At 45.5% G+C, this 24,624-nt stretch overlaps 1 protein-coding gene across 3 annotated transcripts in view; it reads left to right on the top strand.

Moving 5' to 3' along the window:
* The first annotated feature begins 15,395 nt into the window (after window positions 1-15,395).
* The window catches only part of PAPPA (pappalysin 1), a 176,761-nt gene continuing 167,532 nt past the window's right edge, over window positions 15,396-24,624 (top strand). For 2 of the 3 annotated variants that reach the window (XR_013776583.1, XM_079324224.1), the window contains exon 1: window positions 15,397-16,199. Coding sequence is in view for 2 of the 3 variants with exons in the window: in XM_079324224.1 (XP_079180350.1) it covers window positions 15,803-16,199 (397 nt within the window). In the remaining variant the exon portion in view is untranslated. Of the gene's footprint in view, window positions 16,200-24,624 lie in introns of all 3 variants that reach the window. The other variant, XM_079324225.1, reaches the window with a different exon arrangement.

Genomic DNA, 24,624 nt, shown 5'->3' with positions numbered 1-24,624 from the left:
TCAGTAATGGGAGACAGTTGGGATTATTTTTGAACCGTGTTTTATTCCCTCAGTCAACTATAATGGGACTGCAGGAGGCTTTATGAGGAGCTGTAAAAACTCACTGCTGAGTGTGGTAGTTTAATGGTCACAGGGATTTTTAGAAAAAGAAGATAGTTTATTTTTATGGAGCATCCTTAAAAAATATTAAAAAATAAAAAAGAAGGAAAAAAAGTAGGAAAAATTTTTAAAGGGAGAAGGTAAAATAGGCAGGGAGTGCTTCCAGAGGCTGGATGTTGATTTGGAGGGAGAAAGGGCAAAGTGGTATCTGAAGAAGGACAGATAGCATTTACAAGTGGGAAGGATGAGGGAGGCAGAATGGAAAGTGAGAGTAATGGAAGAAGGAAAATTAATGTGGAGGAGTTGGACAATACAAGAGTTAAAGGATGCAATTAGAGAATGGGAAAGAAGAGGAGAGGTGAATGTTAGATTTGGGGTTGGATGTGAAAGAAGAATTTTTGGCAGGAGTGTAGAAGGATGGGGTAAGTGAGAGAAGGTTGGGAGAAGGATTTTCCTGACAGAAATGGTGAGTTTCTCAGCTTCTGCTGAGGTGATGGCTGTACCCTGGTATGTGATTCATGGGAATTTAAGAATACACATTCCAATATTAAGTTTATTGGTTATGCCACTAGTTTCTGTACCAAGAATGCAGTTTCCAGAGATGATCTCTATATGGGATTTCCATGGAAAGAGAGATGGATTAGCAGAAGAACCCTCAGGTAGACCAAGCTTCCAGACTTCTCTCAGAGATTAGAATACCAAAATTTATCACTCTCAAAAATAGTCCTTTGTGGGTTTAATCCTAAGTGATGAAATATCTTCTGCAACAGGCCTTGTGATGACAAACCTCAAAGAAAGGCAAGAACACTTTTGAGCAAACAAATTTTCTTGTATCCAGAATAAATGAGAAAGTGGCTCTTGTAATCCCACTGAGCGCTCAGGCCAGGAATATCCAAACACAGTGTCTTGGCATGTAGCAGGATTAGAAAGACACAGAGATGTGGTACTTCCATCTTGGGACCTCCTGCTCTTTTTATTGGATAAATTTTTTTTTCTTCCCTGGGGGGGTGCCCAGAGCAGCTGTGGCTGCCCCTGGATCCCTGGCAGTGCCCAAGGCCAGGCTGGACACTGGGGCTGGAGCAGCTGGGACAGTGGAAGGTTCCTTCCCATGGCAAGGGGGTAGGAATTACATGGTCTTTAAGGTCCTTTCCAACCCAAACCATTTTAGAATTCTGTGAATTTCCCATCATTTTAAAGTCAGCCATCAGCAACTAATCTACAATCCAGCACCAGAGTATTTCAGTTGCAACCTGTGTCCAGTCCTGTTAGGAGCTGCTGTGGAGCCCTGATAATGCTGCCCCTGTCTTGGAGACCCCTGAAATGGTGTAGAGATAGGGAGGTCTGGAGCCGTTGGACAACTGAGACAAGAAATAATTTCCCTTCCCCTGTAGAATGCAAGTGAATGAAATTCATGCAGATTTTAAGTTTAAAAGAGCAACACAAGGCCCTCAACCAACCAACCCAAAACCCCAAACAAACCCCAGGATGTCTCATGAGTGAGGAAGTAAAGAGTGAGAAAGAGACTAAAGGCTGAAGAGCTTTTCTTCCCTGCTCTGAAGAAGAGCAGCATAGGTTTAATGGTCTCAGGAGGAGGGATAAGGGAGCTCCAGGCAGCAGAAGTAATTATAGTAAACTGTTGTGGTTTAACCCCAGCCAGCAACTCAGCCCCACACAGCCCCTCCTTCCCAGCCCCCTGTGGGGATGGGGGGAGAATGGGAAGAGGAAAAGTGAGAGTGATGCCTTTTGGGGCTACCTAACAACAGAGCCTAGACAAAATCAAGGGAATAAAGAGCAGTTCTATTTATTGAAGATTCTTCAGGTACATTTTGGGCAGATGAAACACCCCAGGGGCTGCACCCAAAATGTACAGTGGGTCACAGGTTTTCACCCTTTTATAAGTTTGGTCCATTTGCACATTGGGGGTGAATCTTCCAATTACAGCTTCAGGTAATGAAGTCATTTACCCCAAGTTTGCTCCCCAAAACTCACTTTTGTTTCCATCTCTTGGGGCCTGAGGCAGTGAGGTGTCCTGGCCTGGAGAGGAACTCGTGTGTTGAGATTTTACAGTTAACAGCTGAAGCAAAAGCCATGCAGACAAGCACAGCAAACAGAAGAATTTGTTCCCATCCCAGCAGGGGTTCAGGTGTTCCCAGGACAACAGTGTGGTGTGTATAAAGTAGAGACAAACTCCATGGCTCTGAGTGCTCCCCTCTTCTTTCTGCCCCAGCTTTGTGTGCTGAGCCTGCTGCCCTGTGCTGGGGATGTCCCTTGGTGTGTCCCCAACTCCCTGGGCACCCCCAGCCTTTGCACTGATGAGTGAGAGGCAGAAAGGGCCTCTGTGGGGAAGAGTGAAAGTGTAAAAAGGCCTTGATGGGTAGTTGCTGCTAGGGATAACAAATAAAAATGTTTTCCCTGAGTTATTGACACTGTTTGCAGCATAAATCCAAAGCACAGCCCCATACCAGAAACTATGATGAAAATTAACTCCTCCTCCAGCCCAAACCAGCATAACTGTGGAGAAAATCAGCTGTTCTGAGAGGGGTTTTGTTTTGACAAATTGTCAGTGAATATCCTTATCTTTTCCTTTGGACCCTCCCAAGCAGAATTATTTACTACAGAGTGAAACTCTTGACAGCCCCAAGCTTTCCTTGGGGTGCCACAGATTCTCTGCCAGCTGCTGCCTCTGGGGATGCTCACCCAGGCACACCCAGCAGCAGCCAGATGGACAGGGGTGAGCTGTGGCACAGCCATGGAGGTGCCTCTCTGCATTTCCATTCAGTGTCGTTTTGTTGAGATGAACCACTGGGAATGAAAATTAAAGAATAAAAAATGAACCAAAACCAAAAAACAATCAACAAACCAACAACAACAACACCAAAAAAACAACCAAAACAAAAAACAACCAACCAACACCAAAAAACAAACCAAAGCAAAAACCAACCAACCAACCAACCAAACAAGACCACCAAAAAACAAAACAAAAAACAAGCAAGCAAGCAACCAACCAAACAACAAACAAAACAAAAAAAAACCCAAATCAAAACAAAAAAACAACCAACCTGCCACCAACACAAAAAACAAATAAAAAACCTGCAAAAACAACCAAAAAGCACAAAGAAACAAAACAAAACACTTTAAAAAAAAAACCCTAAAAACAAAACCAAAAACAAAACCTCCAAAAAACAGAAACAAAAAAACACACGCCAAAAATAACCAAAAAAACCAAACAAACAAAAAAAAAAAAAAACCAAAAAAAAACAAAACAAAAAATACCAAACAACAAACAACCAAAAAAAACCCAAAAAACAAAAAACAAAAACTATCCAGGAGAGCAGCAGTGTTTTCCTCTGACCTGCTTCCCACCTGGGTGTGTGCCTCCTGCTACCATAGGCATTAAGGCTGTATAATGTTATTGTCAAATCAATTCTGCTCCTGCCGAGCCTGGGGAGGCCAGGAGTGTGCCTTGAAATGCCTCAAATCTTGCCCCTCCCTGATGATTTGCAAAGTTTAATTTCTGTAATGGGCTCTGGTGACAGAGGCATTCACTGTTTTTCCAACAGGAATTGCTGAATGTATGAATGAGTCATTCTGGAGGCGGGAGATATAATGGCAGCCTTCGATATCCTGATCTAAGGGTGGGGAGCTTGTGTGGGAGGGGAGGAGTGGGATACTTTAAGTTAAATTATCCACCTTGCTTCCCCTTCATCAGGCAGCCCCTCCTTCTCTCCAAGTCCCTTCCTGGCCCAGGATCAGGATAATGCTGAAAGAAGGAAAGGGAAAGCTGAGGGACCTCCTGTGGGAGATGGAGTTCATAATATATGCATTTGCCTGGAAATGCCATAAGAAATTAATATTACAGAAACAGTGGGACTGCATTAATATTTTAATATTAAATGAATATTTAATTTGAAAGCTTTGATTTGAAAGTGAATGAGACAGCCATGACATGAACAGTCGTGCTGTTCCTGTTAAGAAATGTTAATGATTTATTGACAGTGTCGGTAGCAATAACTTTACACTGTTTCAGTTACATAATGCCTTTGAAATATTGGTAAAGTGATTACTGAGAACAAAAAGCAAGGCTGGCTTCTGCAGCCCTTTTGGGAAAGGCTTCTTTTAGAGAAAAGTTGTATTTCCTGTGGAAAAGGATCCCTCCCTGTCCCTCAGAGCGGGGCTGGCTGGGGCTCCCTCTGCCCAGCACCACCATCCAACGCCAGTTTGGGGCATCCCTCTTGTGTGGGGTGTCCCAAACCAGCAGGGTGCTCTGACAGTGCTTCCTGAAGGTCAGGGCTGATCCTGCAGGAGCTTCTCAGAGCCAGTTTTCTCAGCCAGCTTCCCACAGTCCCTCCTGCCATGGACCCTGGCGCCTCTGAAATCCAAAAATGCCTTGCTCCAGGGTTTCTTGTGGCTGTTCTGGCTGAGCACAACTCAGGGCTATCTGTTAACTTTCATGCACTCAGTGATCTTGAACATCAAAAACATCTTAATAGCTCAAGCAGGTTTATTTTGTACACTTTAAAGGGTTGTTGAAGCTGTACCTGTGGTTTCTGGGAGCTCTCTTAGGGTTTTACTCTGGGAACAGGAAAACAAACAGGGGTGTTGCCTCATGAGCATCCTGAGCTTAATCTTAAATTGTAGCTGAAATGAGAAGTCCTGGGCTGAATGGGGCTCCAGTGAACCTGAATAGATGCCTACAGCCTATAGTCATTTATTCCAAGGAGTCTCTGCCTTTATTTTTTAGTCCCCTTGAAAACTCTTAGAAAAAACTCTCCTCTGCTGAATAAATAGGGATGTGGAATATTTTTGTGACATGGTCTGTTACCCATTAGCTCAGAACAAGGAAAATTCATCTAAAAAATAATTAAAGAGACACTTTGGCATGGTGTCTTGAAAGCTGTACCATGCTGTAGGTTCCCAATTCCAGAAATGTGTTTCTTCTTAAGACCAATCTTTGCAAAAAATTAAGAGAAAAATGAAACCTAAATTCACAATGTGACCCAATCTAAACAGACAGAGTGCTTTTTCTTCCTTTTTCCCCCCTTTTTTCCCCTCTCCCTCTCCTAATTTCATGCTGTTCTTACAATCAGCCTTAGCAAAAGTAAGCTGGTGGAATGAGGAAACAAAACCCCAATATAGGATGCGGTTTGAAGAACTGGTTCTTGAGCCTGCTAATCTTTCTCAGTTTTCAATTGCATTTCTCTGATGGCAGCACTGGTAAATTTTGTGTTGGCAGAAGATGCTACATATAGGATGGAGGCTTGAGATTGTGTCATCAGTGTCAGCACAGGATTTTGTCTGCTGCATCTCTGCCCTGGTCCCTCTGAATCACAAAATGGTTTGGAAGATACCTTAAAGATTATCCCAACTCCTCTGCCATGGGCAGGGACACCTCCCACTATCCCAAGTTGCTCCAAGCTCCATCCAACCTATTCTTGGGCACTTCCAGGGATCCAGGGGCAGCCACAGCTTCTCTGGACAACCTGTGCCAGGGCTTCACTACTCTCTAAATAAACTGTTTCTTCCTAATATCTGATCTAACCCTATTCTCTGTCTAAGTGAAGCCATTCCCCCTTATCCTGTCACTCCAGGCCTTTGTCAAAAGGCCACACTGAGCTCACCCCAAAGCTTCTCCTCTCCAGTGAACAATCCCAGCTGTCCCAGCCTTTCCTCCAGCAGAGCTGCTCCATCCTCTGATCCCCTGGTGCCTCCTCTGGACTCTGCAGCAGCTCCAGCTCCTTCCACTGTTCAGATGGATTCTAGATCTCAGCTCCATCCCCTTGTCAAGTGTAGCCATGGTTAGCAAAGGCCAGCTCTCACTGTGACCTGGTAGAAAATTAGCATGGAATATATAATTGCCACCTCCCATTTCAATTCTTCTCTTCCACCAACATACCTGGAAAAATAGGCACCAGCATACTTTGATTTTGGTTGATTTGTCCCAACCTGTGCAGCAGGACTCATCACCCCAATCACCTTTAGCAAGAAAGTTCCCCACATTCCCCATGAAGTCATTGCTGTGAACTCCACAGGCAGCTTTTCCTATTAAAAGCTGGCAATGCACTCCTTGCCACAAAGCTTGCACTGAATTGGAGCACATGACATTTTAAAGGCTGAAATATTGTGAATACTCCTAACAAAATTGATTTCATTTGTCAATAAAAAGCCTCACTGTTTTTCATAGGAACTGCTCAGTAAACTATTCTGACAACAACTCAAGGCTGATCAAATTAAAATCAGCCCCAGCTTTTTTTAGAGATGAACTGATCTGAAAAGGTTTTGATATCCTAGAAAGAGTCACTAACCTTTCTGGGCAGGTCCTATAGCATTTAATAATAAAGGGTACCTTCTTGTATAAATATTATGAACTATGGAATTTAATGAGATTTGTATTGCACTATAGAAATGTACTTTGGAGAATTAATTTTGAAGTCTGTAGGTTTAAATGTTTTCTAAAAATAGTACTGAATATATACAGGGCTTTGTGCTTCTATGCCTATTTAGTTGGGGAGAATGTTTTCATGTATTATTTGGTGCACTTTTCATTTTCCTCAGCCTTTTTTAAAGCATTGGTGGCAAAGGAATGAAAGGAGGCTATTTTTTGCTCCAGGATAAATTTTGATATTTCAATTCCAGTTTTTGCCTCCTGAGGAATTTTCTATTTTCTTGAGATTCTTAACCAGGTCATTCACTCACTGATGGGTTTAATTACCTGCCTGAGCAGCAGAGCTGAGCTGCCTTTTCAGCAGCACAGCCTGTGCAGCGTGTCCAGTTCTGCACACAGATGTGCTCGTGCAATAACCATCAGCATTGAAAGGAGGATACAGGAGATCTCCTCCAGCACAAACAAGGTTGTAGCTCTCTCAGATCCAGTTCTCTGCAGCTTTTGTAGCTGTCCATGTGATGTTTTCTGGTTTTCTATGCTCATGGGCAAACAGGGGCTGACACTGCTGAGCTGTGCTGCATCAGAGGGATCTGCGACATCTCACTGGAGACCCGGGTATCACCTCTGAGCAGAGGGAGGTTTTGAAAATGTGTTAAATGCATCAGCAATGAGCTGGGGATAAAGTCAAAACCCTACTTAGACATGTTGACTGAGAGTTGCCATACAACTGCAGCCAGTGGTGGGTCTTGGCTGGAAATGTATTTATACATCAAGACAGATAGAGATGGACTTCACTTGTTTAAACTCAGTTTAGTGCAGACGAAAGCAATAGGGGGTGCTGGGGAAAGCACAGGCTGCCACCTCCCTCACATATGGCAATTCTTTCCTATAAAACTTGCTATATTGTATTTATTTCATCCCCTGACATATCACAGGAGGCCACGGATGCCAAGCCTGTAGCCAAAAAAAAACCAACCTGCAGCTTCTAGTGAGGGCTGTCCTCCAATCTATTTGTGTTTTGCTGTTGGTTTTCTTTTTCCTTCTGCTTTTCATCTGTCTGGTTTCTATTTCCACTCTTTCTGTTGTTCCCTCCTCCGTTTTGTTTTGTCTTGTTTTGTTTTTTTTTACCGTGTTTGAGGAATCTCAGTTGCACTGGGAAGCCCAGGAGGTATGAGTGGAATGCTCAGATTTAATACATCCTTGCCCAAACTCTCTTTTGACGAATCAATTAATATCTGTGGGTTCTGGGGGCAGAGCATTGGGGGGCACAGGAAGATGAAGCAGCTGGGGTGCAAGGCTGGAATGAGTCTGGGGAAGCTTGGCTGGGATCAGGAAGGGAGGACTGGGGAGAGGCTGCTTCAGGTGCAAGGGGATGACACAGAAAGTTATGAGATTTTTTGAATTCTGGAGCTGAGCACATGACTGCAGAGACTGGCTCTACCTTCCAGGCAGGCAGGCAAGCACCTCACTGAGCAGTGCCAGATCCTGCCTTGCTCTGAGCTCTGGCCTGAGGGATGATCCACAGCTGGCAGAGGTTGGTTCCGATGCCAGGAGGGATCTTTGGTCTGAGGAGCCTCCTGTGCCAGCCTGGGGCAGCAACTGGGCTGCCCTGTGCTGTCTGATGGGGGTCTCAAGGTGTTGCTGGATCAGGTGCCTGGGAAGGTCTGGGAAGGTTTCAGGGAAGGCCTTGGCTTGTGCTCTGGGTGCTGTGAATTCAGGACAAACTGCTCCCTGCAGATCTGCTGCTGAGGGCTGGGAGGGTTCCCCTCTTGGCTCCATCCCTGGTGTGCATGGGACTCTGCAGCTGTGTTTTTCAAATGCCATTCAAATGAAAGCAGAGAGGGGAAATCCCATTTTACTGGGAATAGCTCTCAAATGCCGAGCAGCTTTTCCTCTGAATTCTGTCTTTTGGCTTCCTTGCTGCAGACTGACACATGGTGTCTTCCTCTTGATCAATTTGTTTATAGTTTGCTTGATTATCATCTCCAATAGCAAGACATGGCAGGTCTCTTTTGTTAATCCTGTTAGTACTGGCTTTGGAGTAGAAATCTGGTTTAGGAAAAAACATTTGGCTATGTTAAACTTTCTTGAAGATGCTGCCTGTGAATACCAAATCATGCATGGCCTGATGTATTTGAATTTTCTAGATTATTCCTGAGCCTAGCATTTTCATCTGTTTGGGTTCTGCTCCTTGTCTCTCCCTGTGTGTATGTTCATGCCAGCACCAAACTTTCCTTCTGTTTTTCAGATCAGATAGACAGAGAGAAGAGCACAAGCAGAACCCTTTTCTCCATCCCCATCTCCCAGACCCACCTCTCCCCCAGTGATGCCCAAAGGAGCCCACCCTGATGTGGGGGGCTGGAGAGCAATGGGGGCATTGCTTCTCCTGCCTTCCTCCTCCAGCAGAGCTGCTGCTGACCTTGCTCTCACTAATCTTTTTATAGTGATGTATGGCTTGAGGATGTCAAAGCAAAGCCCTGGAAGAGTGATGACCTCCCATGTATCTTCTGAACAGGTACCCAGGCAGCAGAGGCCCCCTGTGCCTTCCCAAGGCAGCCCCCTCCTCTCTCTGCACCCCTGCAAGCAGTTTATCTTGTGGGGAAGGCATTAGGAGTCCAGGAGAAGAGTTTAGGCTCCAGAGCTCAGCCAGTCCTTGACCTCTGGGCTGAGACTTGCTGTGGGGAGGTGACTAATTGCAGTGCCTGCGGTGGTGTGGGTTGTGTGTGGGTACACGGGTGGAACATCTGCTGATGCACTCAGTGTTCACAAAGCCATGGACCCCTGGGTGAAAAGCAAAACCACGTTTTTTCAGTTGCAGAGTTACTTGGGTGTCTGGTGCTGTCAGACGCATCTTTGGCTCAGTGAAATAGTCTTTTCTCTGACAAACCCTCACGATTTGGTCTTGGCTGCTGTGGGAGCTGGATACTCCTGTGCATTCCAGAGGTGGATTTGAGGTGGCCCTGCAGATGTCAGGGTGGGTTTGTGGCTCCTGTCATGGACAGCTCTCTCAGGGGAGCCCAAACACAGTGACAGTGCTCAGGGACCAATAAAGCAATGGCTCTGTCCCTCTCCTGCCAGCCATAAACTAGCTACCAGTGTTTGCAATCATCAGGAGATGGAAATCACCAGGTTTTTTTCCTTCCTAAGGAGTTGACTGCTTGTTTTGTTCCCTGTTCCTTCCCAACCAGATCCTATTCTCCTCAATCTTTTGATCCAATCCCAGAAATGCTGGATGATGTATGGCTTTTAGGAGAGATGGTTTGGGAACCACATAGCATGTCTTGCATTATGGAAAACCAGGGGATCTCCTCATGCACTCCACAGGGTTTTCCCTGTTTTTTCATGGCTTCCTCAGAATTTCTCATGGGGCAAACAGTGCAGAAGAGATAAACACAGTATTCTGCCATTCTGGCTGTTACCGTCATGATTTCATCCAGGAATCTTAAATCTCTGGGTGAGCAGACTTTTAGATTAGGTGTAATTTTAGGTTTCTTAACTGAGAGGGGAAAGCGAGGCAAAGAGGTTTTCGTGTTCTTGTTGGGGTTTTAAACTTGTGTGAGAGGGGCAGGTGGCTCCAAGCAGGGCTTTTGATGGAGGGGCACTGCCAGGGAGGCCTGGGGAGGTGCTGAGAGCTTGTCCCTGCCAAGGGCACACAGGGATGCCCAGGGCTGGGGGGTGGGGGGCTGGCTGGGCAGGGAGCTGTGGGCACTTGTGAGACCCACGAGGTCCTTCCTCCTCTCAGCACCTTTTGCTTTAGGCTGTGATTTTGCTGCCCCCAACAGTCTGCTGGTTTTGAACCTGCCTGGTGCTCTCCCACATCAAAATGTGACCCTGGAGAAGTGGGGTGTGAAGGGTCTGGTCCAAAACTCACCCTGTGAGACCCTCTGGGGTTGGTCCCATAAACCTGGTGCATCCCCATGTGCGTGTTTGGGGTCACAGGGATGTGGCCTTGGAATGACACCATGCAGGTGAGGTCACAGTTGTTCTCTCTTCATGCCTGAGCAAGGATTTTAACCAGGACAGGATTTAAATGCCAGGATTTCACTTGGACAACCCATCCTGAGTACCCAGAATGAGACTACTAAGTCCAAATCAAAATGTGCCCACTAATTTAATCAGCAATTTATGGTGTAATTGAAGATTGTGCCCCTTTGCTTACATCATCTGCAGTGGCTTATCACTCTCACCACAATGTAGAACAGAGGTTTTTGCCCCACCCCCCAGAATGTATTTCAAGAATGTGGTGCCAAAAAAAAACAAAGAATATGTAACTTTTTCTGGAAACACAGTATTTCATGAGGGAAATTTGAAGGATAAAGTAACCAAATTCCAGGCTAACAGGCATCAGTATTGTTAGGAAATACAGCTCTCTGCAGGGCAAAAAAGAGTGGTATGCCAGGTTAAATAGGAATTTATAGCCACTGACTGCAAATTACCTTATAAAATTACTGAAACCTTCATAAAGTCATCAGTTATACATTTAGTCTTGATTGTCATTTATTGCACTTCTTAATTGTTCAGTAAACTTTTCTGGATTAAAGAGTGTGTTTCAAATTGACACGAGGCTGTTTTATGGATGTAAATTAACAGAGTATTTTACATAAGGGGCAGCTGAGGGACCAGCAGCAGAAGAGTCTCTGATCCACTAATAAAGGCAGCACAGAGCTGGTGTTGTGATTTCGAGTGAGTGGAGTCATGTGGGATGATGAGTGTGCAGGCAATAGTTATAAATCCTTAAAATCAGCATTGTTATCAGCCCAGAGTGTGACAGTGGAGGCAGAACATGGACTTTTAATCACTCTGTTTAAAACAAGAGGAGGAATGACAGATAGAGAAAACATTGAAAAATCTGGTGGATTTACACTGAGTCCATGTTAGGTCTTCTGTTAAGTCTTTTCCAAGACAGAACATGCTTCACATGTTTGCACTGTTGTTTTTTTTTCAGTTCTTAGCATTTCATTCATTAGTGTTTCCTCAGGCTCGCGAGGAGCTGTGGCCACATTCCACCCAATGCAACCCCTGTACCACCATTGTGTCACCAAGCAAGGGGCTCTGTTTCTCCTAAAAGATGCTGGACTTCATGGGATTCACAACCCAAATCCCCTTTTCTTTGAAGCTATTCTCAGCTCTTTGGGTTTCATTCCGTGCTGCTCTGTGGAGGCAGCGTGATTCCAATCATACCATTGCTGATTGCATAAAATATGCCCTGAATCCAACACGTTGTGTTAAAATCTGGTGTCTGGGTCCTGTCTGATTCTGAGCAGAGTAGCTGTTGGATTGTGTTCCAGCCATCCTCAACCCAAGCCAAGTTGGGAGAGACTTGATTGGGATATCGGTGAGGGGTAAAGACCATGAAACCTCTGCTGTGATTGATGGAGTTGTGCACAGAGAGGACAAATATGCACAAATACTTACCCAGAATAGTAGGGCCTCAATTCAGCTGTATCTGGCAGACTTTTCAGCTCAACTTTCAAGAAATATTGTTTTTAATTGACCTTCGTGTGAGTAATTTGAAGAGCCAGCGCCGCTTTTCGCAAGGAGAGTTTCAAGCATGGAAACTCCCATCCTATGTAAAATTAGCAATTTTACTGTATCATGAGTGATTAAACCTGACCACCAGGGAGCCAAAAATAATGCTGTGTGACTTCCTTGCCCAATTAACACAGAACAAATGTGAAAATGTGTACATTACAGCAAATTGTGTGCTAATTGGCCTTGGAGAAATACTAACGACAAGGAAGAAATGGGCATGTAATTTCAAACATATTTGAGAGGTTTCGCAGTCTGCTTGCAAATAGGAGGGGAAAAAGTCGAAATTTGACAAAACCATTATTTGTTATGATTTATTCACTCAGCTCCAGTCTTGAACCTGGGAGTTATTGGCAGCTTCAGCTAAGATTCCTGCTGAGTATTTCTCCTTATAATGACTGCATACAGCATTTAGCTCAATGCTATTTTTTGGCATAGTGTCATAAATATCTATTTTAATTCTTTTTTCTATATGTGTAACTAGGGTTAGATTTTTTTTTTCCTTTTTTCTTGTGAAAAATACCTCTAGATGCAAGATTCTCCTGCTCCCTTTCCTGAGGAGAATATTCCTCTCAAGTGCACAAGTAGGATTATTCTCCTCTCTGCCAGGTCTGTACATCATTTAAGTACTGGCTTAAGCAAAGTATAAATGTCCATCTGTGCAGGGGAGAATTCATCTGGTCAGGGAAGTTAGATGTGACCCACAGACTTAAGGAATCCAAGGTTTACTCACTATTCCTAAAATCAATTCTCTTCCACTTCATTTTCTATCACATCTAGAGTTTATACATTACATTTTCTCTATGCTTTCACTATGTCTTCAGAATAAAACTGATTGAAGATGCAATTTGTGGGCTAGGACTAAATCCCATCTTTCCATACTTCTGTCTTCCATAAGTACACAAAGCAGAGCTCTGGGCTTTTCCTCTGCAGCAAGAACATCCCAGAATTTGTTACTGGAGCTGCAGGCTGGTGCATTGAAGTGTGATTTGGTCACAGTGAAACCCTTTTGTAAGATATAGAAGGTCAAGTATGTCCAAAATTAAATGATGCAGTGATATCAAATGGAAGTGTTTCAGTAATTTTCCTTGATGATTTCAGCCAAATCATGATGTCCCTAAGACAAACCACAATTTCACAGCATTAGCTTTTTCTCCTGTAAAAACTGGAAGCAGCATTATTTTAAGAGCCTGCTCTTCCAGCCTTGACATATGCAAAGTTCCCAGGGACCTCAGAGAAGTTGTCATGTGGAGACAGGAGTGCCCTGGCAGCAGGACTCCTCCTGGTTTAGCTCTTGATGAAGTTGAACAGGTTCACTATAAACTTTTTTGGATTTTTTTTGGTTGATTTGCAGTATCCTCTGCGAGCTAAGTTACAACAGTGCAGCATTTAGCTCTGATCTTAAATTATTTCTGCCAAGCAGGCACAGACACAGAAGTGTCTTTTTCACATCCCTGCGAGCTCATTGGGACATTTATGGGAGTTTGTACCATTTATTTCCCAGTTAAATATTTCCTCTCAGTTGTTGAGAGGCTTCATGGCTTGGAGATCTTGCATTAAAAACTTTGTAGGTGCTACCAGTATTTTGTCTTTCTTATAATAAGAGCTGTGGTGGAAGGATGGGCTGGAGAATAGAGAGGGACTCTAAGGCTGTGGTTCTGGTTGACTTCTGGTGGGACTTTGTGGATAAACTCAGCACCACTGAAAATGCCAATTGTGTATTGTGGAATGTTGAAATTAGTAAGAAATTTAAAAATTGCATAATTTAGTAGACTTGTGAGCGTGCAACAGTGCTTCCTCATTGGAAAAAAACTATTTTCACTACTGTTATAATGTGTATTTTAAGAGGGAGTTGTCAGAACTAATCAATGCTAACAGGGGAGTCTGCAGAAGCAGAAAGATGCCAGTCCCAGGAAAACTCTTGTGCATGATTCCTATTGAAAATTTATGGGAAAGTAAGATGTGACAGTCATCAATAGAGAGATGGAAGAAGAGGATGGTGTGAGTGCTTTGTGACTGAGTTTGGTGTGATTTAACTTGGTTTTCCTGGATTTCTCCAGAGGGGAGCAGTGGCCCGGACGCTCCGTGAGCGCCACTGCCAAGTCATTTCCACTGATTAAGGACTTAGAAAAATCCTTTTTGTTGCCATCAGGGGGAGCTTTTGAGATCTTTCAAGAGTGAAGAAAAAAAAAAAGAAAAAGAAAAGAAAAAAAAAAAGAAGAAAAAAAAAAAGAAAGGAGAAAAAAAAAAGAAACGTCCCAGCTCAGAAACAGAGATCTACAAACCAGCAAGCAGCCAGGAGCTTACCTGTGGCTACAACCAAGCCAAGGAAACCAGGGGAGCTGAATTCCTTAAGCTGAAAAATTAACAATATGGAGAGAGGAATTTTTGACTCAATCTGCCAATAAAATTAATAATTGTTTTTTTTTTTTTTTTATAAATTATTATTTCCAAAAAATAACCCAGGAGTCTTTGGAGCACTCAAAAGCCAGATCCTACTCTGTTGCTACAGCTTCTGGAAGGCAAATGCTCTTCAAAAAGCTTCTCTCCTTTTAGCTCCTGATGATTCGATGGGGACCTTTGATGCAACATTTGGATTAGCTGCACACAACTGCACTGAGGGGGACCACAAAAGGGGGAGCCTGGCTGATTGCATAACTTTGAGAAAATAATAAGAGGAAAAGAAGGAATTAGAAAGAGAGAGAGAGAGAGAGTGGAAAAGAGAGAAAGAAAGAGAGCAATTAAAAAAAAATATCTGAGACTCAAGTTTCAAGACTCTTTATGTGCTGCAGAGGAGCATAAGGTTTACCAGCAAAGTGCAACGGGGAGTCTGAGAGGAGAAATAGCTTTCTCTTTTGCCAAGAAAAAAAAAAATAGGAATGTGTGTTTTGGACTGGACTGAGAAAGAAAGCTGGGGAGATTGCAAAAAGGGGGGTGCAGCATTTTTGTCACATTGATCCATTCATCCTGATTGCTTTAAAAAATAAATAAGGGGGGGAAGTGATAGAGGGAAAGAGGAAGAGAGGAAAAGAAGGGGGAAAAGGAAAACAGCAAAAGTGTTTGAACCTCTGGAGCTATCTGCTCCTTCAAGCTGATTGATTAGTCATGATCCCTGCAGTTTTAATGGGAATCATTCAATTGGGAAGGTGGAGCACCCTAGAGTAGATTAGCATATTCTTGTTTACTCATCTTCTGAGGGGCTTTTTCTCTTTTCTTTCATTTTGTGGAGAAGAAGGGAGGGGGGGAGGTTGGGGGAAAGGAGGGGGTTGTGGCTTATGTTATAAAGGAGGCCAAAAAAATAAATAGATTAGAGCATCTTTTGGGGGGAGGGAAATCAGTGGGTCTGAGTCTTGGAGAAAGCTGGGGGGTTGTTTTGGTTTTTTTGTTTTGTTTTGTGTGTGTGTGAGAGTGTGTGTGTGTGTTTTTTTTAAGAAGAAAAAAATAAAGGGAAGAAAATTCAGCAGAGAAAAGAAGAGAGAGAGGAGTTCCAGCTGTGGAGGAATAGAGGAGAAGAAGACAGATAGAGAAGGAAGAACAGAGAAATACATTTCAACCAAGAAGGAGTTTTGATTTATTTGATTTTTATTTGTTTTAAGGAGGAAAAAAAAAAATCTATAAGCAGGAAAAAGAAAGAAAGAAAAAGAAAAAAAGAAAAGAAAAAGCAACTGAGAAGGGTTATAAAAAGAGCAAATACCAAGAAGGGTGAACAAGAGAAGAAAGTCAAGGCAAGGAGGAGCCCAAAGCTGGCAGATCGGGAGGATTTGCAGGGGAGAAGGGGGGGGAAGATTGGAAATGCAGCTCTGGAGTTTGCTGCTGCCTCTTGCGCTTCTCTGTACAGCCCTAGCCAGTGGACCCGAATGTGGGATGGACGAGCGCTCCCGCAGGGCACGAAGGGACACCAGGCACAGCCGCCAGCTCCTCCACACTGCCCCGGGCACCTGTGCCACCAGGTTAGCCCGAGGAAGGCGCTCCACTGCTGGGCTGGAGCCTGGGCATGTCCCCCGCAGGAGGCAACAGCGGGAGGTAAAGGACGAAGAGGAGTCCCTTACCCCGAGCAGGGCGCTCTATTTCAGTGGCCAAGGTGATCAGCTGCGGCTGAAGGCAGACGTTGAGCTGCCCCGAGACGCCTTCACTTTGCAAGTGTGGCTGAAAGCCGAAGGCGGGCAGAGATCTCCGGCTGTCATTGCAGGTAGGTCCGGCCGTGCGGTGGCTGCAGCATCCCCGCTCGGCAGCCGGGCGCCGGGGGCGTGCGTGTGTCCGGGCGCGGGGTGCGCGCACCCAGCCCCGCGGGAGCGCCCGCAGCGCCCGGGGCACCGCAGCGCCTCTGCCAACACGCCGGGCTCGCCCTCGCCCCGACACATCCCGGGGCTCTGCGCACCGCCTGGAAGTGCGGGCTCGCGGGAAAAGTTATGTAAACTTTTTGCAGAGGGGGAATGGCAGTGCCCCTGGGTGGTTTCTTGTCTTTTCTGGGTGTGCGGGTTGAGGTGCAGGTAGAAGAGGCAGCACTTACGGTGGGGTTTTGTCTAATTTTCGGGTTGGAAAACTGTAAGTAGAGCGTTTGAAAGTGGCTTGTTTGTATGTATGGAAAGAAATGTATGTGACTGGTGTGTGGCTGCAAAGAAACGCCTATCTAAGGTCCCCCTACGATTTCCTTGGTTTTATTGGCTTTTTAGTGTACTCCACTGTTCGCTCTTTAGATGCAGTGTTAGCATGTGGTTTCCAAAAAGCTATAAAGGAACTTTTTGGCTATTGTGAAACCTCAAATGAATCAAATGAGTTTATAAAGTTCCCAACCCCTCGACACTCAGCTACGGCTGGGACTCGCACTGCAGCTAGAGGATGTGTGGAGTATTTTTGTCTCCCCTTAGAAATGGCAAGTGTAACATCAATGATTCTAAGGTCAAACAGCCCTATAAAATCATTTAGTACTCAAAGCAGCTACCAGTCTAAGCTGTCTGAGCTGGACAATAACAAGGAGCATTGCACTTTTCTTATTTAAATTTTATGAGCCCATCCTGAATTTGGGTCCCTCTCCTCGCGTTCGCTCCCTCTCCCCCTCCCTCCCTTCCCTCCCTCCCTCCACCTCCCGCCCTTTCCCCGCTTTAGTGATAAAGTGCAGCGAAGTTGTCGTGAAATCGGATACTTTTCGGAGGGTTACAAACCCTTACAAATGTCGCCACATCCATCTTTGCTCTGAAGGAAGTCACAGAAAATGGAAATGCCCTTAAAAAAAAAAAAAAAAAAAAAAAAAGGGAAATAAGTCAGAAAGAGAAGCGGGTATTAGGGGGCGGGGGGAAAGACATGTTTTACAGTTCTTTTGGCAAGGAGATTCCCTGAAAGCACAAGGTTTCCATGTCCTAGGATGCCTTAAAGAGACAGGGAGGATTTCCCCGTTCCCTTTGAGTGCAGTCGCTCCTGGCAGGAGGCAGCGCTGCCTGTGCCGGTGGCGCTGCCCCGCTCGCTGTCCCTGCCACCCTCCCTCCCTGTCCCTGCCACCCTCCCTCCCTCCTGCCACCTCCCTCTGCCCCCTCCCCGACCGCCGGGCTGCTGTCTCGCAAGAAAGTTGCTTTGTCCTAAAGAAAACAAAAACTGAGATGAGCTCAGCCGTGCTTCTGCTCAACTTTCGCTGATCCCGGCTGCTCCGCTCGCCTGTGGGGAGGGAGCCGCGCTTTGTGCGGGGCTGCCGGGGTGCGCAGGAGGTGCCGGGCATGGGCTGGTCCCGTGTGCCTTCAGAGCAGTGATTTCATAGGTGAACCGCATTATTCCTTGCTTTATTCCCCCCGGCTTTCTCACACTCTGCTTTTCTGGTTCCCAGCCCTGACTTAAACCCCAGGGCTCAAAGTGCTTCCCTTTCAAGTTAGGAAAGGCAGACTTGGGGTTTACACAGATCTCAGCAGTACCAAAACAGGGTCAGTGTATTTTTTAATGTGTTTAATCCAACACCTAGGACCCCATGTCTGTCTTTGGTGCAAAGTATCTCTAATTCTCACAACAGGGAACCTAGACAAACACACACAAAGATCATTTGTAGTAAAATACTTTAATTGGATGGGGGAGGTTGGGTTGTTGCCTGTATAAAACACTTGACCCATTTTATACATGGAAATAACATTCCACTGTGAAAAATGAAGAGAAATGCCCCAGTTTTGCACCATAGAGCTTCAGCTCAGCTCGGGAGGACTTTGTAATTTTTATTTTATTTTTAAGCTCCCCCTGCCCCCCTCACATGCACTCTTGAAGAGGAGCCAGGTTTGGCTCTGTGTGTAAACACCTGGAAGAGGTCCAAGAGGAACTCACTTGGAGTATCCTCTGCACACCACAGCCTCCCAGACCTGCAGCAAGCTTAGGGAGAGATTACGCTTCCCTCAATGAGGAAATCAAGGGTTCTGTCTGCCAAAACTCTTGGCTTTCACATTTCCACTCTTCTGGGATGTGACAGACTGAGGAGCTCAGTTCTGCTGTTGAATTTGCATCTGTAGGACCCCACTGAAATCAAGAGCCCACCTGGGTGTTCGGGAGGGAAGGGATTGGGGGCACATTTGCTGGCAGTGCCAGAAATTAGTTTCTCCCCAACTTTCATCCCAGTTGCAAAGTGTGAAGCTGTACAGATCTGAGGGAAGGGGTGGGACTGGAATACACCTCCTTTTCAGAGTTGCTCTTGTGTCTTCACCTACTTTCTGCTCCCCACTTTCTGCCCGTGACGACTGCTCCCCTTGCACCCCTCCCTGCTGGCACATAAAAAATTACTGCAAGTCGTACAGAGCAGCCCCATGTGTGCCTGTAGGGGAAACCTGTTGTGTCTGTTAAAAATCTGGTGTAGGACCCAAGTTGTTATCAGCTTCTGCGCCTGAGCCCTGACATAACGGAGTTCTTCTGCTAATCCAGGCTACAGGAGTTTCTGTCTGGAGCCAACTCTCCTTACGTCACCCTCTGCTGCAGTATTCAATTTGTTTTCATAAATGGCTAATTTTACAGCGCTGTTAAGTGGGTTCGTCATTGTGCCGGGCCATGCCCTGTCTCTGATGAGAGGCAGTCCTGGTGCCAGGCTCTGCCAATTTTCACGCTGCTTGGCAGCGATGTTATTGCCGCCCTGTTTGACTCCAGCGATATCTGCTCTGGCATTTGTCAGAGGGAAAGCTGTTGGGAAACTGGAAGTCTGACCCATTGATCTGCGTTACGCAAAAGCTCAGGAGCCCTGTCGGGGCTGGGCTGCGCTCCTCGGAGCGGCTCCTGCCGTGCGGCTCCCGGAGCAGCTCCCGGTTCCTGCGCACTCGCCCTCCCTCTTCCATCCCTCCTTCCATCCCTCCCTCCTTCATCCATCCCTCCTTCCATCCCTCCCTCCCTCCCTCCCCGGGCCGCAGAGTTCTCGGACAAGCCCTGCTGGGACGCGCGCACCTCGCCCGCAGCGCAGCACATCCCATTGTAAACACGCACATGTGCTCATGGAATCAACCCGGCACCTCCTGGGCATGCCGGTGCAGGAAAGGGTTAAGGTGGGGCTGCGCTGGGTTAGGTAATGCACTCACACCAGGGAAAAGAGGGCTTCAAAGCGCTGCTGACCTTGCTGCTGGTGTAATCAAAGGTATTTCGGTTCCACTGTGAAAACGCAACCCCATCCTAAGAAGCAGGATCCTGCCGAGTCCCTGCCTGGGTGTTTTCTGGGGTGTGGGGTGGCTCTGTTTTCACAGGAGAGGGATGTTGACTCTTTGCTGGCTGGGGGCTGAGAGGAGCGGGATGAATGATCGGCAGCTGGAGTAAGAAGGCGTGCCTGCTCTGAAGAGTGAAAGTTATTTGTTTTGTTTTGTTTTGTTTTTTATTTTTTTTCCCACTTCTTGGTTTCATTCCCCTCTGTCTCTCTATTCCTCAGCCTGCCAACAGGGAGCATGATCCCAGCTTAATAAAGCTTCATATGTAAGGGAGTGCCTATGTTTTCCCAACTTCAGTTCTTGATGAACATAAAACAGCAGCAGAATCCAAAGGGAGAGAAAAGCCAAAATCAGCACAAGGGAGCTCACTTAAAGCCACAGCTTTTGCATGTAGGAGAGAAACATCCATGTCAGGGTCCAATAACTGGGTACCTATAAAGATATGTAATTGACACTGCAAAGGTCTAGTTCCTCTATGGAGTTAGAGAATGTATGTTTACTTTGGGGAGTTGTTTCCTTCTGAAATTTTGGAGTCTGATATTGGTTTAATGCACTTCAGATAGAATTGGTGAGCTGGGTCCTATCTCCAGAGCTGATCCTTGTGCTGGGTGTGCTGGGAACTTGAGGATGTTTTCAATAGAGAGTTTTCTCAGAATTTCACCAGCATTAAAACAATAGGCAGGTAGATAACGTGGCATTTTCAACAGCCTGTTGTCTTTCAATTGCATGAATTTTCTAGTTGTGTTCTGTAATGAAGAACTACAATGAAGGAGTAAGTCAAATATAAAACTTGTAGTTCTGTTGTTTAATTAGTGCTGGCATGTGCAAGGTCCCAGGGTGCTGGCCATGGTGGGCAGAGTGGAGTGACAGGAGCTGGAACAGCTGCCCAGATGTTCCTGCAAGGTGACAAGTCTCTAAAGCACCGTTGCTGAAGGGTGGGGGAAGCTGTGTGGGTTTGGCTTCCCTGTGGATGGGTTCAAATGATTATCCACTTCATGACTATGGATCTGGACATGGCTTGACTCATAGGTCAGTGAACAAAATACCCTCACAGCTTGTCATTTACTAAATATTTGCATTTGAACAGCACATTTCCTTCAGCCTGTGGAAGCTGGGACAAGAATCAGAAGCTGATTTTTCTTTCCATAACATTTCCAATTTAATCTGGTCTCATTCTTTTGACCAGCTACACTCTAGAGTCAGAACAGCACCATTAGAAGAAAGTTGGGTTTGGTTTTTTTTTCCCCCCTTAAAACACTTATGTGTTTTAATTAATTAATTTAATTAATTAAATTATAATAAAACAGTGAGGGCAATTTGACTCTATGTGTGTGAAGGATGGCAAATTCAGATTCCTAAATGAAGTATAGCTGTCTCCTGTAGGCACAGAGTTGTGTCCCAGGCCGAGTTTGCCTCTGCAAGCTTCATTTCAGCCTGATTTATTTCAATCCAGCCTGTTTCAGTTAGAACAACTCGCGTGAGGCAGAGAGCAGGCGGCGAGGATGGTGTTTGGAGAGAGAGCAGGAGCAGGGCTGTCCTCAGGGACTCGTGGAGATGTCTGGAGGAGGCAGAGCAGGGCTGTGTGGGGCGGGCTGGCTGCTGAGGGCGAGGGGAAGCCCTTGGAGAGCCTTCTCACGCAAAGCCATGGCCAAAAACAGCCCTGGGCGGGGTTGGAGCATCCCGGAGATCCGGCTGGAGCTGCTCTCCCTTCCCCACTCCCACCCCAGCTGTGCCAGGAGGGGCTGTAGGTGGCCAAGGGGTGCTGAGGCTGTGGCTGCATTGAGCACAGATGTCCCTGTCAGCCCCACCACATGTGGCATGGGAAAGGGATGAGCTGGAATCCCAAATCCCAGAGGGTCTCACTGATGCTGGCTCCCTGGGAGCCCCAACCTGGGCAGGTGCCTCTTTCCAGTGCTCAACAGGACAGATCTGTGCTTGCACAGCTGACCCAGGTGCCAAGGGTGGGAGAGATCCTTGGCTGAGCACATTGAACAGCAGAGATCCAAATGCCAGTGGACACCTCGCTGGTCACTGGGGCCTGACTCAGCTTACAGGCTGAGGGGAGCAGGGAGTTTGGTGGAGAAATGCCTTCTTTGGGGCCTGGGTCTGGCTCTGTCAGGACATGGGTCTGTCATAAGAGAGGTGAAGCCACAGTGCATGCAGGAGCACCTTTCACTCAGAAGTGTTTTGTGCCCTGGCAGCCCAGAAAGCCAACTGTGTCCTGGGGTGTGTCAGGAGGAGTCTGGGCAGCAGGGCAGGGGGATTCTGCCCCTGTGCCCTGGGCTCAGGTGAGACCCTGAGCACCTGCAGAGCTGCCCCAGCCCTGGAACCAGCACAGGGAGGGGCTGGAGCTGCTGCAGAGTCCAGAGGAGGCACCAGGGGATCAGAGGATGGAGCAGCTCTGAGATTGTTCCGCTGGAGAAAAGAAGGGTTAAAGGTGACCTTAGTGTGGCCTTGCAAGGCCTGAAAAGGTTCTACAGAAGAGCTGGACAGGGACTTCTGACAATGGCCTGGAGTGCCAGGACAAGAGGGAATGGCTTCACACTGAAAGAAAATAGGTTTGGATCAGATATTGGGCAGGAATTGTTCCCTGGCAGGGTGGGCAGGGCTGGCACAGGGTGCCCAGAGCAGCTGTGGCTGCCCCTGGATCCCTGGCAGTGCCCAAGGCCAGGCTGGACACTGGGGCTGGAGCACCTGGGACAGTGGGAGGGGTCCCTGCCATGGCAGGGGTGGGATGAAATGATTTTTAAAGATCCCTTCCAGCCTAAACTATTCTATGAAAAATATTGCAGGACCAACAGGGTTTAGGTGCTCTCAAGGCCACAGGATTAACCAAGTGTGTTCCCATTGGACTTTCATGTTGGCTTGAGCCAGGAAAAAAAAAAAAAAAAGAGCCAAACTATAGTGTTTTTTTTTCAAAAAGACATATTGAAAAGAAAGCTAAAAAAACAAAAATAAACCCTTCCATGACTGGGGTCAGCTGAAATGCTCCCATATAATAGTTTTGCTTCTAATTTTATCTGTTGCTTTTTCAGCTCTTATTTTCTCTGATAGAAATTACAGGAGCAGAAGCAGAGAAGGGACCACCTGGGCTGCCAAATTCAGTCCCCTGCAGTGTCAGGGATATAACAGCAGATAATTAGTCCAAACATTCACAGAAAATCCACTTTGTAGGTTCTGATATAGCCCAGGCCACAGAAGATTTCCCAGTGCTCTACTGTAAACCAAAGCTCTTTGGCTAAGTCTGAGAGTCACCGTTTTAATGTAAGACAGGAAAAGAGAAGGACAGATCGACAACATCTTAAGTACCTAAAATCCAAAACATTGGTTTAGAAAACTGTTAAGTATGAGAAAAGAAAACATTGGCTGGTAAAAGGTATCAGCTTTCATATTTTCAGAGAGTTAAAATGAATCAGGTGTTTTGACAGTTATGAAACTTCTATTGAAATTTTAAGTTGGACTATTTGCCAAAACTGATCCTTTCCCACAGATAGTCTGTTTTGATTAATTTCCCCTTTTCCTGAGAAAAATATTTTATCAAACATTTCCCACCCTTCTCTGGTCTTAGCCTGTGTGGCAGTTCCTACATCCCTTTTAAGCAGAAATGAATGTTTGATTGCATTTTTGCTTCTTCACATCTTATATTCCAGATGGTTTAGAAAATGCATCAGAAAATACTTGTTTGATCTAAATCCTCTATGCTTTTTCTGCCATGTGTATCAGCAAGTCTAATATAATCTTTCTCTTCATTTACCCTCCTCTCTCAATGCTACCAATCTTTCAGCCACTACTGTTTACATGGGCAGTAAACATTAATCATCCTATTTCATATATGCAAAATATATTGGACTCTTCTACTTCCTGGGTTCTGGGCATTGGTTTCATGCATTGTTCTGGGCACAGGTGTTGTGCTGTGTGTTTTGTTTCTTTGTTTTCCCAAAAAGAGGTTTCTGAAGATGTACCTTTTCCCTGACTTCACCCTTCAATTGCTCTGTGCCCATTTCCCCACCTGGGGATTGCTGACATCTGGATATGATTCTTGGTTTTATTTCACCTTTCAGAGGAGAAGGAATACTTGATTGTTGTGCTGTTTTCTCTGTCTCTCCACATTTCTCTTCATTTTCTCTGCTGTGAGCATGCATGCACACACACACCATTTCCAAAGCACCTTTGATTTTCTTCCCAGATCAATAGAGCATTTAAACTCCAATGATCAAGGAGGAGCAGCTTGTTTATTTCCCCACATATTCTGACACAAGTGGCACATCTTGTAAACTGCTTTGATTTGATGTTAGTGCCTATTATAAAGTTTGCTCTCCCCAAAGCCATCCATGAAGTTAAAGTATTCTTACTCAGAGCAGGAGCAGAGCAGAACTCAAAAAGGCAAAATAAAAAGAGAACAGGAGTGAGTATCTTGCCACAGAAATTTGCTTTCTGCTATCCTTGCTGACAGTGATCAGAACAAGTTGAGGGCTGTTGAGCATCTGTAAGTTTGCAGCATTAAGTGAGGGTACATTGTGTATCATAGTTAGAAGTGAACAAATATGAACACGAGTCAGAATTGACCTTGATTCATGGCTACACAGGAAGCATGGACTTGATCCTAAACCTAGTCAAGATCATGAAAAATGATCAGCCCATTGAGCTGGGCTGAATCTGGCAAAGGCTGTGGTTTCAGAGGGTTTTCTGCACCTCTTCTCTACAGCTTGGACCTGTCTTTGGCCCTTGCTTCACTATCCTTTATTTCACAGAATGTTTTTGCTTTGGACATGAGAGAAGAAAAACTGTGAAACCCTAAATCAGATGAAGGGAACATGTTTATTTGTGTTTTTTATACTCTAAATCTCCAAATTGGCCTCTGTCTCTTTCAACCTTTCTTCCTTTTTTTTTTCCCACTCTTTTTTTCCCTTTTTTTTTTTTTTTTTTTTTTTAATGTTAATATCTCCCTTATTCCAAACCCACTCTCCC

Source organism: Erithacus rubecula (genome assembly GCF_903797595.1).
Source record: "Erithacus rubecula genome assembly, chromosome: 21".
Classification (NCBI taxonomy): domain Eukaryota; kingdom Metazoa; phylum Chordata; class Aves; order Passeriformes; family Muscicapidae; genus Erithacus; species Erithacus rubecula.
The sequence above is the reverse complement of the archived record's forward strand: the minus strand, read 5'-3'. Positions and strand labels throughout refer to the sequence as shown.